The sequence below is a fragment of the Artibeus jamaicensis genome, unplaced genomic scaffold (genome assembly GCF_021234435.1).
Source record: "Artibeus jamaicensis isolate MK-2021 breed Jamaican fruit bat unplaced genomic scaffold, CSHL_Jam_final scaffold_614, whole genome shotgun sequence".
In the NCBI taxonomy this organism is placed as follows: domain Eukaryota; kingdom Metazoa; phylum Chordata; class Mammalia; order Chiroptera; family Phyllostomidae; genus Artibeus; species Artibeus jamaicensis.
This window is the reverse complement of record NW_026522050.1, coordinates 378,209-395,336: the sequence shown is the minus strand read 5'-3', so window position 1 is coordinate 395,336 and position 17,128 is coordinate 378,209. Positions and strand designations below refer to the sequence as shown.

The following is a 17,128-nucleotide window of genomic DNA, read 5'->3' as shown; positions in this document are numbered from 1 at the left end:
GGGGAAGGGGAGCCAAGGCCGAATTCAGCGGGTCCCTTCCCTCGGGACCCCCTTTCCGCCCGCCCTCGGGCCCCAGGCCCCCCACGCCCGGGGACTCCCCTGCGACACCGCCCAGGCCTGCCTTCGGGCGGGGTGGGAGGGTTCGAAAGTGGCTGAGGGAATCCCGGACTCGGGGGTCCCCAGGGAGGCGCCCCGGCCGTGACCTTCCCCACAGAGGCCACGGGGAGGCCAAGCCAGGCCCTTCTTCCCGGCCTGCGAACGTGACCTTTGTCTGGCAAATGGTGGGTGTGTGTGTGGGGGGGACTTGTGCCAACGCCGCCCTCCCCACGTCCTTATCTCCTTAGAAAAATCGCTGACCGACCCAGCCTCTCCCCGCCCTCTGCAGCCAGGAGACGGCCTCGTCGCCCTGACCCTTCGCTCAGCTGAACGCCTGGGACGCCGGGGTCCCTGCACCCCTCTCAGGCCTTCCCGCCGCAGGACCCGCCTCCCGGCTCCGCGGCCTCCGCTCCCCCTCCCTCGGCCCCTCCCGCTCTCCTTCTACGTCACGGGATGACGTCGGAAGCCTGGGAGGGAGGAGGGGTGCCCCCCCAGCGGCTCCCGCTGCAGCTTGCTTAGCCCAGCCTCCCGCTTTCCCGCCCCCCTTTCTCTGAGGCGAGCCCCCCCCTCGCCTGGCAGGAGCTATATAAGGCGGACGGAGGCAGGCGAAGGGGGCAGCGCAGCCGAGCGGAGCCCGGAGAGGAGAGGAGAGAGAGCCCGAGCGAGAGCCTGGGAAGCCGCCGGCCGTCGGGACGGGAGCGCAGGTGTTCGGAGCCGGAGCCGGAGGCCGAGCGCCCAGCCGCCAGCCATGTACCGCTCCACCAAGGGCGCCTCCAAGGCGCGCCGCGACCAGATCAACGCCGAGATCCGGAACCTCAAGGAGCTGCTGCCGCTGGCCGAGGCGGACAAGGTCCGGCTGTCCTACCTGCACATTATGAGCCTTGCCTGCATCTACACTCGCAAGGGCGTCTTCTTCGCTGGAGGTGAGCGGACTGGGGCTGCCCGAGACCCGAGCTGGCGGACTCCGGGACAGTGGAGACGAGGGGACCCGCGGGGCTTGCCGCAAGTCTAGGGCTACGAGTTGGCCAGCTGGGGAGAGAAGGGACCTGGGGACTGAGGACCTCCTACTCTTCCTCCCGAGCTCTGTCCAGACTTCGCCTTAGTTCTGGGTGACGGATGGAGAGCCTGGACAGTGTCCTTAGTGCCAGACTTAGGAGAGGGGAGCCAGGACAGAATGGCCCCAGTTCCCACCAGCGCAGAGGTGCTCCGGGAGCCCGGAGAGGAAGCCCGGGAAACTGCAGAGATAGAGCCGCCAAAGCCTCGGAGGGAGCCCAGCCTCCGTTCACCGTTCACCGAGCTGAAGGGGCTGCCGCCTTCGAAGCGCTCCCTGCGGTGCGGACAGCACCACCGGGTTTGAGAGGAGCTGCCCGCGGTGCTGAACGCGAGGGCGGCTTCGGAGCGCTGTCCGTGGTCCTGAAACACAGGGATGCGGCAGCCCCAGCCCTGACCCAGAGGTCCAGCAACAGGTTCCCTGGGCAAGAGACACAGGCAGTGGGTCAACAGGTGTGTGCAGAGGCAGGTCCGCGAGGAATTCCTCTCGATTTTCTGAAGTTCACTCCATGTCCTCCTCACTTCGTCTTCCCATCCTAGCCTCACTCCTAACCAGCCCTGCCTTCTCGCCCTGTAGGCGCTCCTCTGGCGGGCCCCACCGGGCTTCTCTCGGCTCAGGAGCTGGAAGACATAGTGGCAGCGCTACCTGGGTTTCTGCTTGTGTTCACGGCTGAGGGGAAGCTGCTCTATCTGTCCGAGAGTGTGAGCGAACACCTGGGTCACTCCATGGTGAGTGCTGGGGGGCGCTCGGCTCGAGCTGGGGCACCGCTGAGACTCGATGCGCTTTCTAGTTCTGGGAATCTGGGAATGGCTCAGAAGTTGAGCAACTCCCACCCTGCAAGATGCTAGGTGTCAAGGATTGGACTTGATGTTTGCACTAATGGTCACTTCTTCCTCCCCTTTCTCCAGGTGGACCTGGTTGCACAGGGTGACAGTATCTATGACATTATTGATCCAGCTGACCACCTAACTGTGCGTCAGCAGCTGGCCCTGCCCTCTGCCCTGGATGCCGGTGAGAACTCCTTCCTCAATCCAATCTCCCTTCTGCTGCCCCGCTCCTCCCCATCTGCCATCCCTCTCAGCCATTCTCCCTCTTACCAGTTTTTCTTTCACTCACCTAGATCGCCTCTTCCGCTGTCGCTTCAACACCTCCAAGTCTCTTAGGCGCCAGAGCGCAGGCAACAAACTGGTGCTTATCCGAGGCCGATTCCATGCTCACCCGCCTGGAGCCTACTGGGCAGGAAACCCAGTGTTCACAGCCTTCTGTGCCCCACTGGAGCCCAGACCCCGTCTTGGCCCTGGCCCTGGCCCTGCCGCCCTCTTCTTGGCCATGTACCAGAGCCGTCATGCTAAGGACCTGACCCTGCTGGACATCTCTGAGAGGTAAGCCCAGAGTTTTCAGACCCCAAGAGGAAGGAAGACCAGAGATGAGGGGACCCTAGATTCTGGAGTCAGGGGCAAGAAGGATGGGATCTAAAGGGGCATAGAACCTGGGGGGGATGAGATGTCTGGGTCAAGCAGGGAAAACAGAAAGCTGACCTCACCCTTTCCACTTTCCCAGTGTCCAAATCTACCTGGGCTTTGAGCGCAGTGAGCTACTCTGTAAATCATGGTATGGACTGCTGCACCCTGAGGATCTGGGCCACGCCTCCTCTCAACACTACCGCCTGTGTGAGTGTCCAGAGAAGCCGGGGGCAGGACAGGGAGCTGGGGAAGGGCATGCAAGACCCAACAAAGAAGGGCTCTCATCAAGACTGATGCTGGGGATATATGAGAGGCCAACAGTTTTGGATGCTATAGGTTGAACATTAGGGTGAGAGGTCAAAGTGAGAATAGCATCAGAACTGGGGAACTCCAAGTGGTGAGGTCAAGGTGGGGAGCTGAGTGGTTCAGGTTAAGGCTGTCAGAAGAGGATGTCATTGATACCCAAACTCAGTGGAGAGGTCAGTGGGATCATAGTTTAGGCTGTGTTGCCTGATGTGTGCCCTAACTCTGCATGTTTTCTTTCCCCTCAGTGGCTGAGAGTGGAGATATTCAGGCAGAGATGGTAGTGAGACTGCAGGCCAAGCCTGGAGGCTGGGCCTGGATTTATTGCCTGTTATACTCAGAAGGTCCAGAAGGCCCCATCACTGCCAATAACTACCCAATCAGGTGAGCTGCATGGCAGGAGGAGCCTGCAGGTGTGCCACTGAGGTGGTCATGGAGGAGATACAAATCGGGAAACTGCTCTGGGAATAGACAGCAAATCCTTACTGGCTGTGTCTTCTCTCCTTTCCAGCAACACGGAGGCCTGGAGTCTCCGCCAGCAGCTGAACTCTGAAGACACCCGGGCAGCCTATATTCTGGGTGCCCCAACCATGCTGCCCTCGTTCCCTGAGAACGTCCTTTCCCAGGAGCAGTGCTCCAGCCCGAACCCCCTCTTCACCCCAGCCTTGGGGGTTCCCAGAAGCACCAATTTCCCCAGTGCTCCTGAGATGGGTGTTGTCTCAACATCGGAAGAGCTTCCCCGACCTTCCAAAGAGCTGGGCTTCAGCTATCTGACATTCCCACCTGGCCCAGAACCTTCTCTTCAAGCCGGCCTGAGCAAGGATCTTGTGTGCACCCCACCCTATACACCCCGCCAACCGGGAGGCTGTGCCTTCCTCTTCAGCCTCCACGAGCCCTTCCAGACCCACCTGCCCACTCCCTCCAGCTCTCTCCAAGAACAGCTGACTCCAAGCACCATGACCTTCTCTGACCAATTAACGCCCAGCAGCGCAACCTTCCCAGATCCACTGACTAGTCCACTACAAGGCCAGCTGACCGAAATCTCAGCCAGAAGCTACGAAGATCAGTTGACTCCCTGCACCTCCACCTTCCCAGACCAGCTGCTTCCCAGCACCATCACCTTCCCAGAGCCTCTGGGCAGCACTGCCCGTGAGCAGCTGACTCCTCCCAGCACCGCATTCCAAGCACACCTGAACAGCCCCAGCCAAACCTTCCCAGAACAGCTGAGTCCCAGCCCCACCAAGACTTACTTCGCCCAGGAGGGATGCAGTTTTCTCTATGAGAAGTTGCCTCCGAGTCCTAGCAGCCCTGGTAATGGGGACTGCACACTCCTGGCCTTAGCCCAGCTCCGGGGCCCCCTCTCTGTGGACGTCCCCCTGGTGCCCGAAGGCCTACTTACACCTGAGGCTTCTCCGGTCAAGCAGAGTTTCTTCCACTACTCCGAGAAGGAGCAGAGTGAGATCGACCGTCTAATCCAGCAGATCAGCCAGTTGGCTCAGGGCATGGACAGGCCCTTCTCGGCTGAAGCTTGCACGGGTGGGCTGGAGCCACTTGGGGGGCTGGAGCCCCTGGACTCCAACCTGTCCCTGTCAGGGGCTGGTCCTCCTGTGCTCAGCCTTGACCTGAAACCCTGGAAATGCCAGGAGCTGGACTTCCTGGTTGGCCCCGATAGCATATTCCTGGAAGAGACGCCCGTGGAAGACATCTTCATGGATCTCTCTACCCCAGACCCCAATGGGGAGTGGAATTCAGAGGATCCTGAGACAGCGGCCCCAGGAGGGGCCTTGTCACCTTGCAACAACCTGTCCCCAGAAGACCACAGCTTCCTGGAGGACCTGGCCACATATGAAACCGCCTTTGAGACAGGTGTCTCAGCATTCCCCTACGATGGGTTTACCGATGAGTTGCATCAACTCCAGAGCCAAGTTCAAGACAGCTTCCATGAAGGTGAGTCCAGCCCAAGTCCCTGTCCTGCCAGTGATATGCTGGGTGGAATTAGATGAGTAAATTCTACTCTCTGTACCTCAGCTTTATTAATGGAAACATCACCTGCTGCTCAGGGTGGCAGTGAGGATAAGAACTAATGAAAAAACAATATGGAAGTTCAGAACAAGTAGCCCTGGGGGCCAGGGGTTAGGGATGTGGGATAAAATGCAAGAGAATCTCTGACTAATGGTTTGTACTTCTTAACTCTGGGAAGGACCTAGATACGCCATCATCACCCCATTTTACAGATGAAAACAATCAAGTTCCCAGGGTTAAAGACACTTGCCTGATGCCACACACACATTGATAGAAGAGGCATTAGATTCTTACCTCTCAGTACTCTTACCTTCTAAAGGGAATACGGAGGAAGAGTTTATGGACATTTGCAAAAGTAAAGAGAGTGAGCCTCATGCCCTGGCCCCCTCGGAGGCTGGCTGCTATGGCTCTGTCCATTCTGAAACTACAGCCAAGTGTCAGTCCATCCACTCAAGCGGCTCCCTTTCCTGATGAACCTCTGGTGACCATTCAGTCGTCGGGCCAACATATTTGAAGCCGGGACTATGTGTCCACCCTCAGCCCATCTCTCCTAATAGGCTTACTGATTGTCCTGTTTCTCTCTTTCTCTCTCTCTCTGCAGATGGAAGTGGAGGGGAACCAACGTTTTGAATAAGTCTGTGACTTAACGTCGTCAAGTATGGCATATTGTCATCAAGACGTGGAGCTTCTCTCCACCCCCCCGGGACCGTTGGGGGGATTCCAGGGGCCGGAGGGGGATAGATCTGATTCCCCAGGCCCTGCAGGATTGGGTGAGGGGAGGAGGGAGGGCAGGGGAGGGGAGCTTCTTTTTAAAATTTAGAAACTTCCAGCAATCCCAGTTTCCATTTCAATCTGTATTCACTCGTAGTGAGTTTCCTTGAATGGGATTTCAAGAGGAGAACGGGGAGTCTCACCTCCCCCCGCGCTGCCCCATGGGCCTGGGCCAGTTCTCCACTCTTGGGGGCCAAGCCACCCCTGGGCCTTGGTGGGGGAAAGGCAGCGCCCACCGGGGCCAGCCTGTGCCCTGAGGGGCTCTTGACACTCACGTAGAATTCTCTACACACCAGTAACGGGATTTCAATTCCGATTGGACTCTGCCGCCCTGGCGGCCCTTCTTGTGACTTTTGCGCCCCACGCCTGGGGTGGGGGGCGTGAAGAGACGCTACGTTCCTTTCCGGTGGAGGAAGGCAGACCTGCCGCTGTCACACATGTGCTTGCACGAGTGCGTGTACCTGGTGCGGGACTCACCCGGCTGCCAGACCGCCTGGGCCTGCCCAGGAGGCCACCTCATGGTGCTGTGGTGACTTTGTAGCCAACTTTATAATAAAGTCCAGTTTGCCTTTTTGGTACCCATGGTGTCATGCTGTAAAAAGGGAAGGGTAGGGACTGGAGAAGGGGGAGCAGCCCAGACGGGAGTCTGGGGTTGGGAGATACAGTTTGGACCTGCCCACAGCCTGGCACTTCTGCATTCACTCGTCCTCTGTCCACACGACGTCTGAGTGCACGGCGGGCCATCCGCCCTGCTCTGGCAGCTGGAGAACTTGGAGCCAACACAGACGCTACGGCTCACCTTCAGGATGCTTTGGCATCTCATTCCGGAGGGTGCTGGGGTCCCCTCCGTGTTCAGGTCGACAGTGCTCACAGGGCGGGAGGAGCAGGAGGACCAGGAGGACCAGGGGACGGGGAGCGGATTCAGCGTGGCACTGTCCTGCTCACAGATTTGGTATCTCGGGACCCAAGTTTCTTTCTTTAGCCTGGTCCTGCGGGGGAACAACTTCCCTTTGTGCTCAGTGCATTGGAAATGGTACCCACCTCGCATGGGCCCTTCAGCTGACAAGCACTTTTCCATCCTGAATTCATTACCGTGAAGCCTCTGAACAGGTGTATTAGCACCATTTCACTAATGAAGGCGCTGAGGATGACAGGTAAAAAGTGATTTCCCCCACAGCAGGCGAGAGGCACAAGCAGGCACCATAGCCCTGGCATCTGCATCCAAGCTCTGGGCTGGCTCCTCTGCCCCCAAAGCCCGTGAACCGCCATCTCATTCATCCCACCCCCCAGGTACCCGAGAAGAGCAGGCTTGGGCTGAGGGGCCCTTCCCCTCCAGGCCTGACTGCTCCAGCAGACCCCAAACTTCTGAGCAGAAAATAATTTAGTGAAGTCAAGAGAAAAAATTTCCAAAAAGACTGTTTTCCTCCAAGCTGGAGGGCTCAACAGCCACAGGGCATGGCGGGGGAGAAGAAATGAAAACTAGGAGACAAAAAGACCTGGGTTCAAACCCGCCAACTATTTGCTGAGTGGGACCTGAGCCTCAGTTTCTTCTCAGGCGAATTGGGGCTGGAGAAAAATGGCACTTACCTCCCAAAGATGCTGCTCAACTGATGAGGCCCCTTTACAAGATGAGGAGCACAAAACAGGCTTGAGTTCTTAAAATGAATTAGAAGGCACCCTGACGGCATGGCACAGTGGGTCGGAGCGTCATCTCGTAAACCACTGAAGGGCTAGTGGTTCGATTCCTGGTCAGGGCACACGCCTGGGTTGCGGGGTCATTCAGTCTCAGTTGGGGCGTGTGCAACAACCGGGCAACTGACTGATGTTCCTCCCTGTCCCTTTCTCTCTTCCTTGCCCTCTTTCTTATGTCAGTAAGCATGTCTTCAGGTGAGGGTAAGAGAATGAATTAGAAGGCGATGTTGACCACAAAGCTTTAGAGGAAGTTTCTTTCTCAAGGAGAGGAAGGAAAGTCCAGGCCCCAATCTCCCTCCACCCCCCAACCCTCTGCAGTGAAATACAAGGGCTGGAGTCCCAGGGCTGGAAGCACAACACAGAGAACCCCCTGAAGGTTTAAACCTTCTCTCACTCCAAGGCCTCCGGCTCTGGGGCTGTGCCCTTCAGAGGGTCCCATGGGAAGGGGACATTCCAGGGGCCCCTGAGCCCTTTTCCACCTGGGGTGGGTCCTCGGGCCAGGCTGGGAGGTAGGGCTTGCCCGCTGCCTTCCTGTGCATCTGCTCTCCAACCCGGAGGACAGAACTGGCCTGTCAGAGCCACAAGTCCCCTCGCTGGCAGCCAGCACAGGGCTGGGCACACAACAGGCACTTTAGAAATATTTCATGGAGAGAACCATTTCTGAAGATCAGCCCAAGGGTTTGAGTAGAAAGCCACCAACCTCTACCACAAAAATTGTTTTTAAGTTTCCCTGAGGGCAAAGAGTTGTAACTCTCAGCTCTGAATCTTAAATGACTATAAGCTCAGGACACACACGGGAGCCCCTTCTGAACCCTTCCTGACCGTGGTCACGGATGAGGGAGGTCTGAGAAGCTGTGACAGCCGAGAGGGGCCCGAGGAAAGAAGACGATGAAATATGGTGTGCTCTGCTGGGGGCTGGGGGCAGGACCAGAGAAATGCCATCAGGTGAAAACTAAAGAAATCTGAGTAAAGGATGGGCTTTAGGCAACAGCAATGTACCAATATCGGCTCATCGATTGTGACAAATGTATCGTGTAAGGGTAAGATGTTATTAGGAGTAATAATAGGTATGGAGTATATGGGAACTCTGTAGCTGAATCTACTCTGAAATTAAACGTTTCTTTAAAGGATAAAACTAAATGAATTAAAGCAATAAGAAATGTGAGAGAGAAGCACTTCACTGGTCATCGGTGGTGGTGGGTGAGAGGAGAGAGAGCGCCTCTTATTCAGAAGGCATCCTGGCCTCAGACACAGACCCCAGCAGCCAAGCTCAGGAGAGAAAAATTAGAAGAGACAATGGCTCCACCTGCTGGACAGAAAGGTATCTGCTTCCCTTCCTCACTGGCAAGGTCCCTGGGGCTCTGCATTTCACAGCTCAGAACAGATGGATGTACTGAGGCAGCGGGGAAAGGACTTGCCCAGTGCACCTCTCAGAGTCGCTGCAGAAGCCAGATCTGCCTCTCAGCCGGTTCTCTTCCTACGGATACCAGACTCTGCCCTGGGGAAAGAATGTAGGAAAAAGAGCTCAAGGTTTTGGGTCATAAAGATTGAGCTCAAGTGCTGCCTCTGCAGCCTCATTTTTTCCCACCAGATAGATATTTACAATGGCTACATGCACCCAGAACTGTTCTGGGTGCTGGGGACGTAGCGGTGAACAAGACAGACGAGGTTCCTGGGCTCACAAAGCCTGTGTTCCAGCTGTGCGAGACGTGAAAAAATACACGGTCTGCAGAGGGCACAGTGTGTTCAGTAGGGGAAAGAAAGAGCAGTTCTCGGAAGGCAGGAACTGTGTCTATCACAGTTATTCATTCCGTGTCCTCAGTAGTAGGAGCCCTGAGTCCAGGGCCTGACACACGAGCCACTCAAACGCTGTTTTGCAAATCATGTTCATCACAAGTTGTGTGTGAATATACATGTATACATACATGCACATATATATTCTTAGATATACATATATTCATCCTACTTTTTCCCTCACATGAGGATATAGTCATTGACTTTAGAGGGAGGAAGGGAGAGAAACATCCCCCAGTTGCCTCCTGTACACACTGCAACTGAGGGGCTGAACCCACAACCTAGGCATGTGCCCTGACCAGGAATTAAACGCACCACCCTTCGTAAGGGCGTGTGGGATGATGTTCCAATCACTGAGCCACACTGGCCAGGCCTGTGTGTGTGTGTGTGTGTGTATAAGATTTTATTTAACTTATTTATTTTAGAAAGCAGGGAAGGAAGAAAGAAAGAGAAGGGGAGAAAAACATTGATATGTGGATGCCTCTTGCAGGCCCCCAAATGGGGACCCAGCCTGCAACCCAGGCCTGTGCCCTAACTGGGAACTGAACCAGACACCCTTTGGTCCACAGGCTGGCACTCAATCCGCTGAGCCACAGCAGCCAGGGCTGTGCATATATATTTTAGTGCAAATAAAATACCTAACAGCTGAAGACTTGGTTAAATAAATTAAACCCCCACAAAACGAATTACTAAACAGTCATCAAAAATTGCTTAAATAATTAATGAAAGATGTTCTAAGCAATTGTCAAGTTAAAGTAAAATACAATAGTATCTTGACTAGAACACCAGTTTTTGTTTTTTTTAACATTACATATAAATACACGTACAAAGAAACAGCGAATAGAAAAAACATACACCAAAACGTTGGCAGGAGTCTCATCTGGTGGTGGAATTACCCAGACTTGAGCTATTTTTCCTGTTTTCCAAATTTCAGTGCAAAACTAAGTGCCAGCAGGAAACAGACGCCCGGTAAATGGGAACCCGCTCTGCCCGGCCCCTCCTGTCTGCTCTGCAGGATGGAGTGCTGCGTGTCCTGGGCAACAGGGAAGGTGGAGGCCAGGGCCTTCCTGCAGGTTCTTCTTCCCACACAGCTGGAGCCGAGAACCCAACAGCTCACATCGGTGAACACCTGATGCGGAGCCAGGGTCAGCTTAGTAGAGGGGCCCGAAGGCGCCCTGGGACCTGGGGCACTCCGTGCAGTACCAATGGTGGGGCCGTGACCCGAAGTCCCCACAGGGGTCTGCTTCCGTCGAGTCCCTGACAGAGGAGTGTTTCTGATGGAGGCCTGAGCAACACCTGCTGCCCTGTACATACGTGCCCAGCACTCACAGCCCCCCGCCCCCACCACCCCACCTGTTTTCTCACCCCCAGGGAGGAGGCGCGCCCAGGATTTTGAATCGGAAGGCGGGGCTTCTACTCCGACATCTGCCGTCGATTCGTCGATTCACCGGGGACAAGGTGCTCTGTTGGCTGAGCCTCGGGCCCCACCTCTGACAGGCAGCATGAAGAGCCCGCTCCCTGGGGCAGCGAATGTCTGCCCGTGGTGGCTGCCATCACTACAGGCCCCTTTCCCCCAGGGTCTCAAGACAGAAGTCAAGAGTGGGTGGCAAAAGATGTTTATTTAGGCTTGATCCCTCTGTAACACCCATACATATAAAAATATATAATCTAAATCATGACAATAATAAGCAGCCTTCCCAGTGGCCCGCTTCCTAGCTGCTCCCCTCAAAATCCTGGAGTGTGCACGGCAGGGGTCACTTCTTGGCAGCTTCTGCCTGAGCTGCCAAATCTGCCTCTTTCTGAGCAGCCAAGAACACAGCCCGCTCCTTCTGGAAAGCTTCCAGCTCTTCTGAACTGAGGCTGCAGGAACAGAAACACAGGCGGTTAAGTGAGCGGCCCGTGCCATGGTCTCAGAACCCTTTCTCCCCTCCTGGACTTCCCACACCTTTGCTCTTCTCTTTCCTCCACCAGGAATGCCACCCACCCTCACCACCTCTGCTTTTTATTTCCTTCTTAAAACCCTACTGGTCCTTTGAGGCCCCAGCTATGCCCCAGTCCAGACTAGTCAGCCCACTCCTCTGAGCTCCATGACAGTTTGTACAATAAAGGCTCTGGGCATGTGTGTCTCTCCCTGAATGGGCATCAGATGGACTCATCCCCGAACTCCCAGTACAGGTAAAGGCTCCCCGTTCCAGGCTCAACCCCACTTCTCTGGGAAACCGGCAGCCTTGACATCAGCAGCTGGAGGCCCTGCTGTTGTCAGGGCCGGACACCCTCGCCCCTGACATCTTACTTCAGAGAAACAATCCCTGAAGTCACCGAAGCCCCGAGGCAGGGGCCCCGTTGGCCTCCCTCTTTCACACTATTTCCTACCCTGCCTCTAGCACCACATCATATACCAGACTGCACTGAACTTCTCTGCTTCCATTTTCCCATTCCACTTATCGGAATGCTTGCGCCCAGTCCTCAACTTCCTTTTCCAGGTCTCTGTCACCTCTCATACAAAGTCCTCACTGACATCCTAGGTAAAATCAGGGTTCTCCGCTTTGTTCTCAAGACACCTGTAGTTCCTGTTACCAACACTGGCCGTCTGGCAGCCTAGTGCTCCATTTATGGATCCGCCTCCATCTCTGGACTGTGAGCTCCTTAGGAATGGGGCTGAGCGTGGTCATCTAGTTCCTAGTTTCGGCTAGGGCCCAGAACAACGTCTAACACACAGTGGATACTTGATAACTGCATTCCAAGTGAATGAATGGGGCTCCCCACTGCCAAGAATCTAAGGACCTTTGACGCAGAAGCTTACTCTCCCACTACTTGCCCCCTGAGCTTTGCCCCAAAGTCAAGAACTGTCCAGGACCTCCCGTCACATTGTGCCTCCATAGGATACTCACTCCTTCACCACACGGATGCCCAGGGAACGGGCAGAGCCAATGATGGAGCGGACAACAGAGGACAGGGGCACATCCTGCAGGGCGAAGGCTTCATCCTGCGCTTTAACACGAGCAATCTCATACACGTGCTTCAAGGTCACCAGGCCCGCCACCTCCTTTCCTGGAAGGAAGGAAGAAACCAGTGGCCCTACATCAAAACTATGAACAGTAAATGACAACGAGCTCACAACTATCAACAACTGCACCTAAAAGACAAAAACAAACTAAGAAAACAACCAGAACAGGAGCAGAATCACAGGAATGGAGATCACATGGGGTGTTATCAGTGGGGAGCGGGAAGGGGGAATGGGGGAAAAGGTGCAGAGAACAAGAAGCATAATTGGCAGGGGTAGGTTCAAAATAGTACAAACGTTCAAAATAGATAGGGGGAAGTTAAGAATAGTAGAGGAAATGGAGAAGCCAAAGAACTTATATGTACAATCCATGGGCATGAACTAAGGTGGGGGGAATGCTGGAGGGAGGGGAGGTACAGGTCAGAGGGAGTTAAAGGGGAGGAAAAAAATGAGACAACTGTAACAATATAATCAATAAAATAATAAGAAGAAACAAGTAGCCCTTCTGGAAGGTGGCGCTGCTTCCTTCCAGAGCACCCCCAGATCCCAAGTGCCTACCCCGACCCTTACCTGTCTCCCGGGCCCCTTTCTCAATCCCAGCCGCTGCCTTCAGGAAGTAGGAAACAGTGGGTTGTCCGATCTTGATGTCAAATGTCCTATCAGGCTTAATGGAAAAAGAAGTAATTAAGAATATCTCTTCCTGCTTCTCCCAACTCGTGTTGCCTCAGTTTAGGGAACTAACTTCCTGTCTCCCCTTCCCTTGAGTCACCTTCTGGTGGTGCCCCTCCAAAAAAACCACAAAACCACAGGAAAAATAAATCTGCAGCCAACAGCCCTATCGCCTCTATTCCAGGCCCAGCTCTACTCAGGAAATCCCAGTGAAACGATGGGGCAGAGGAAGACCTGCAATATGGGAGGGCGGGCTCAGAAAAGCCCGTGCAGCCTCCACTGTGTAAATGAGGGAAGTAGGGCCCAGGAACAGGACGAGACTTGCCCCAAGTTAGGAACTGAATAGAAACCCCAGGCAACCAGCCCCAGGGCTTAGGGAGCATGGGGGGGATGAAAAGAAACTGGGATCACAGTCCCGGCTCTGCACCTTCACAAAGATCTTGGTAGGCAAAGGGATGCCTTCTTTGATGTCTTTTGTCTTCTCGTTGAACTCCTTGCAGAACTGGTTGATGGAAACGCCTCGCTGTGACAGAGGCGCAGGGGTTAGTACGGGGAGGAAGTAACAGCTTCCTACCAGCCAGGAGGCTCCGTCCGTGCCGGCTCCGTCCGTGCCTCCTCCGTCTTCACTTCTTTCTCTATGATCCCAATTTCTTTCCTCACCCAGATTCAACTACGTGTCGTGTGAACATCTTCCCCCTCTGTTCTCACAACAGTCCCCTGAGGAAGGACTAAGGAAGAGGAGCCTCTGAGAAACTATGTAACTAACAGAAAGACATTAGGCGGGGGGGGGGGGGGGGGGGGGGGGGGGCTCCCTGGGTCCCGAGCCCGCACCCACCAGCCGAATACTAGCTTCCCACCCCGACGACTCCTCTCACGCCGGCCGGGTTCGGGCTGTGGCTGCACCTGACCCAGGATGGGGCCTAGTGGGGGCCCGGGCATGGCCTGGCCCGCACGCACGATGGCTCGGATCACGCCGCCTGCCTCGAGCTTCCTGACGGCCCGAGTGGTCCGGCTTATCTTCGACATGATGCGTGGTTCACGGTCTCAGATCACTTCAGGTCAACAGCAATGGAGACAGCTGCGGACGCTGCCATCTTGGGTTAGAGGTCAAGGGTCCTCTTCTTAGGTTAGAGCAGTTGAAGCCAACGAAGACTTATTTCGGCCCTTCCGCTCTCCAACTGGTAAGACAAGGAGAAGAGTGATATAAAGAAAAAAAGCAACTTTCACCTTGCCATCTGAATATCGGGGAAGGTCCTAAATGGCTCGGGTACACACATTCCTCCTGCGGCGTGCACAGGCATTACTTCAGACAACTAAACTGGAGGACCTTTGTGTCCGCATAGCATTGTGGGTATGGTAGTTTTGACCGCTCCTGCAAATCCCGCAGATTGCGGTATGCTGGGCGCTACCTGTTGGACGCTGCGATTATCCTTGGGTTTGAAATGAACCTAGAGCTCGTTCTTAGGTGTAGAAACAATCTCTTCACTCGCTTAGTCTGGTCTCTCGCCAGTTGCTGAAAGGCGGTATGGTTCAGAGTATAGACTCTGGAAGCAAACTGCCCGGTTGCTCCTCTTGCTGCCTGTGAAGTTCATCAAGTTACTTTATGCTTAGTTCCCTTCCCTGCGTGTTGGGGATTAAAATATATAGCACTTACTCTTAGGAATTGTTGCGTGGGTTGAGTTAGCAAAGTGCTTTAGAACAAAGAGTGGCATCTAGTCAGCTATTCACTGTGGAACGAGGACAAAACCTTCACAGAGCTGTTGTGAGGCTTAACAGGCTCAGAATGTGTTTGATACATGATTTGTGTTCACGATATTACCGCGTATCATTGAACTTTTTTTGAGTACTTGCTACGTGCCAGGCACTCTGCTAAGGGCATTGTCTCACTGAAGCGTCCTCACAATGGCATGTTTTATTATACCTCTTTCACAAATAAGAGCTCTGAGGCACCACAAATTGGGGACCCGAACCGCCTATCCTGTATGTGACAGGGCTGGGAAACAAATATTGGGATTATCTCAGTCTAGACTTTGTAACGTGCCCCTGGCTGGTGTGGCTCAATGGATTGAACACCCCCCTCTGAACCAAATGGTCTCTGGTTTGATTCCCAGTCAGGGCACATGCCTGGGTTGCAGGCCAGACCTACCCAGTAGGGGGAGCAGGAGAGGCAACCACACGCTGATGTTTCCCTCTCTTTATCCCCTCTTTTCTCTAAAGATAAATAAATAAAAATTTTAAAAATAAAAAATAGGTCTTATGACATTTATTATTCTATACTGCTCCATCTATTAAAAGGAGATAATCCATGTAAGACCACATTGTGAACTGTGAGAGTTTTAAAATTATGAATTCTCGTTAAACTCCCACTAATTTAATGTGATTGTTCCTGCCTCTGACAGCTAAATTCTTTAGAACCCTCAATCTATTAGCCTTGATCAAGACCCTGGAACCAAGCTGGCCCTTTGATTTACTAGCTGTAAAACCTTGGATGGGTAATTAACTCCCCTGTGCCTTGTTTCCTCACTAGTAGCTCAGGGCTAACAATCATATCTGCCCCACGAGAAATTAGTTAATTCAGGTAAAGCGCTTAGAAGAGGGTGTGGCCCAGAACAAGCCAGGCTGGGTGTGGTTTATCTCTGGGTCCTCCACACTGCCCACCCTGTATTTACAAATGAAGATAGAAATCCTTTATGAATCGAGGAATTTGAAGGAATCAGGAAGTAGATGGACATTGCAGGTGCTCAGGGAGCCAAGAATGCAACCTGGGACACACTGGGCTTGTTGAGTGCCGTTTCCTCCACTTCCTGTCAGCAAAAGGACAGTTTTGATTATTCCAGCTCTGATGATAAGGAAGCAACTCCCTGGTCTATCTTTGGAAATGTGTGAGTTCAGAGTCTTTGGTGGTGAAAAGGAGGCCAGACGGGTGAGTAGGGCCGGATCACCCAGGCTTTCTTAGCCCAGTTAAGAAGTGTGTACCCCTCTGTACACAGTTCCACCAGCCCTGCAAGGAAAGGTGACTGGGCAGAAGCCTTCTCAGGGTGAATGAGGGTCTGGTCAGGCCATCTTGACGGGAACCCATGTGAACAGACGGGCTTAGGTGCCAGACACATTCTGCCGGGGTAAGGGCCAGGGATTCCGGATTTCCACCAATGAAAACCGAGATGACGTTGAGAAGAAAAGTTAGGCTGAGATCCGTACCTGTCACTGCTCAGCCTGGTGCCCCGATGCCCCCTGGAGCAGCCGAAGAGCAGACAGAGAAGAAGGAAGGCAGAGAGAAGAGAGGGCTGAGCTCCCTTCAACCTCTGATTGAAGACGTGGAGAGTTAGGGCCCTAGAACTGCCCACACACAATTCCCCCCTCTCCCTCAGCCCCCAACACTCAACCCAACCCCAAGTCCTGCTGACTTATATCCCCACAGTTCCCTCCAGTCCTGCCATTTGCTCTGTGACTGCCCAGAGGGGGAGGGCTGACAGCCATTTTCCACCACTCCCAACACACTTCTCACTTGCTGTGTGACTTGGGGCAAGTCCCTTCACCTCTCTGGGTCCCAGTTTTCTCAACTGTAAAAAAAGAATAATAAACATACCAGCACACAGAACTGTTGAGAGAATTTAATGAGAGCACCCAGGCAGGGTGTTTAGCTCAGGCCTGGCATGTGGCATATGGTTAAGTATTCTCTAGGGGTTAGCTACTATCCTGGCTGATGTGGCTCAGTGGATTGAGTGCCAGCCTGTGAACCAAAAGGTCACCGGTTCAAATCCCAGTTGTGGTACATGCCAGGATTGTGGGTTAGATCCGCAGTTGGGGGCATGTGATAGGCAACCAATCAATGTTTCTCTCACACGACAATGGTTCTCTCCCACTCTTTCTCCCTCCCTTTCCTTATCTCTAAAAAAATTAATAAAATATTTTTAAAAATAAGTGTTAACTATTATTATTGTCGGTTCAGACTTCATCTTTCCTTGGCTGGACACTCAGTCCAGCCCCCTTTGTGGCCTCACTGCTTCCATTCTTGCCCCACCAATCTAGCCCTTCCAACTCAGCTCATGTCAGGCCCATTGAAAGCTTGTTAATGTCACCTACAGCTCCTTTTCCCAGACACTTGTTAAAATTCGGCCCTCCAGAATCTTCTTCCAGTGCCCCAGGGGATGCTGCTGAGACTCATTGCTCTATAAAACTACAGTCCACAAGTGTGGGCATGTAGCCCCATGTGTGGGCATGGGGTTCAAGGCCCTGGAGCCAGCCCCTGCCAGTTTCACCAGC

At 54.0% G+C, this 17,128-nt stretch overlaps 2 protein-coding genes across 2 annotated transcripts; one reads left to right on the top strand and one right to left on the bottom strand.

Moving 5' to 3' along the window:
* Positions 1 to 829: 829 nt before the first annotated feature.
* On the top strand, positions 830 to 5,634 carry NPAS4 (neuronal PAS domain protein 4). The gene is made up of 8 exons (XM_037135369.2): positions 830 to 1,019; positions 1,724 to 1,875; positions 2,056 to 2,158; positions 2,268 to 2,529; positions 2,708 to 2,817; positions 3,162 to 3,297; positions 3,425 to 4,860; positions 5,537 to 5,634. The coding sequence occupies exons 1-8, from the start codon at positions 845 to 847 to the stop codon at positions 5,563 to 5,565; spliced, it is 2,403 nt and encodes an 800-aa protein (XP_036991264.2). The 5' UTR covers positions 830 to 844; the 3' UTR covers positions 5,566 to 5,634.
* Positions 5,635 to 10,792: 5,158 nt separating this feature from the next.
* Positions 10,793 to 14,041, bottom strand: MRPL11 (mitochondrial ribosomal protein L11). The gene is made up of 5 exons (XM_053659030.1): positions 13,769 to 14,041; positions 13,293 to 13,388; positions 12,767 to 12,860; positions 12,084 to 12,243; positions 10,793 to 11,052 (listed from the first exon to the last, which is right to left on the bottom strand). Exons 1-5 carry the CDS (start codon positions 13,889 to 13,891, stop codon positions 10,947 to 10,949), a joined length of 579 nt encoding a protein of 192 aa, XP_053515005.1. The 5' UTR covers positions 13,892 to 14,041; the 3' UTR covers positions 10,793 to 10,946.
* Between the last annotated feature and the right edge of the window lie 3,087 nt (positions 14,042 to 17,128).

What these genes read in the sequence shown, in the direction of transcription:
- NPAS4 (XM_037135369.2), top strand. Translation starts at nt 845, where the DNA reads ATGTACCGCTCCACCAAGGGCGCCTCCAAGGCGCGCCGCGACCAGATC. An exon ending in GGGCGTCTTCTTCGCTGGAG is followed by an intron (nt 1,020 to 1,723) that starts GTGAGCGGACTG and finishes CTCGCCCTGTAG; the next exon opens with GCGCTCCTCTGGCGGGCCCC. An exon ending in CTGCTGGACATCTCTGAGAG is followed by an intron (nt 2,530 to 2,707) that starts GTAAGCCCAGAG and finishes CCACTTTCCCAG; the next exon opens with TGTCCAAATCTACCTGGGCT.
- MRPL11 (XM_053659030.1), bottom strand. Translation starts at nt 13,891, where the DNA reads ATGTCGAAGATAAGCCGGACCACTCGGGCCGTCAGGAAGCTCGAGGCA. An exon ending in TAGGCCCCATCCTGGGTCAG is followed by an intron (nt 13,389 to 13,768) that starts GTGCAGCCACAG and finishes CCTCTGTCACAG; the next exon opens with CGAGGCGTTTCCATCAACCA. An exon ending in GAAAGGGGCCCGGGAGACAG is followed by an intron (nt 12,244 to 12,766) that starts GTAAGGGTCGGG and finishes CCTTCCTTCCAG; the next exon opens with GAAAGGAGGTGGCGGGCCTG.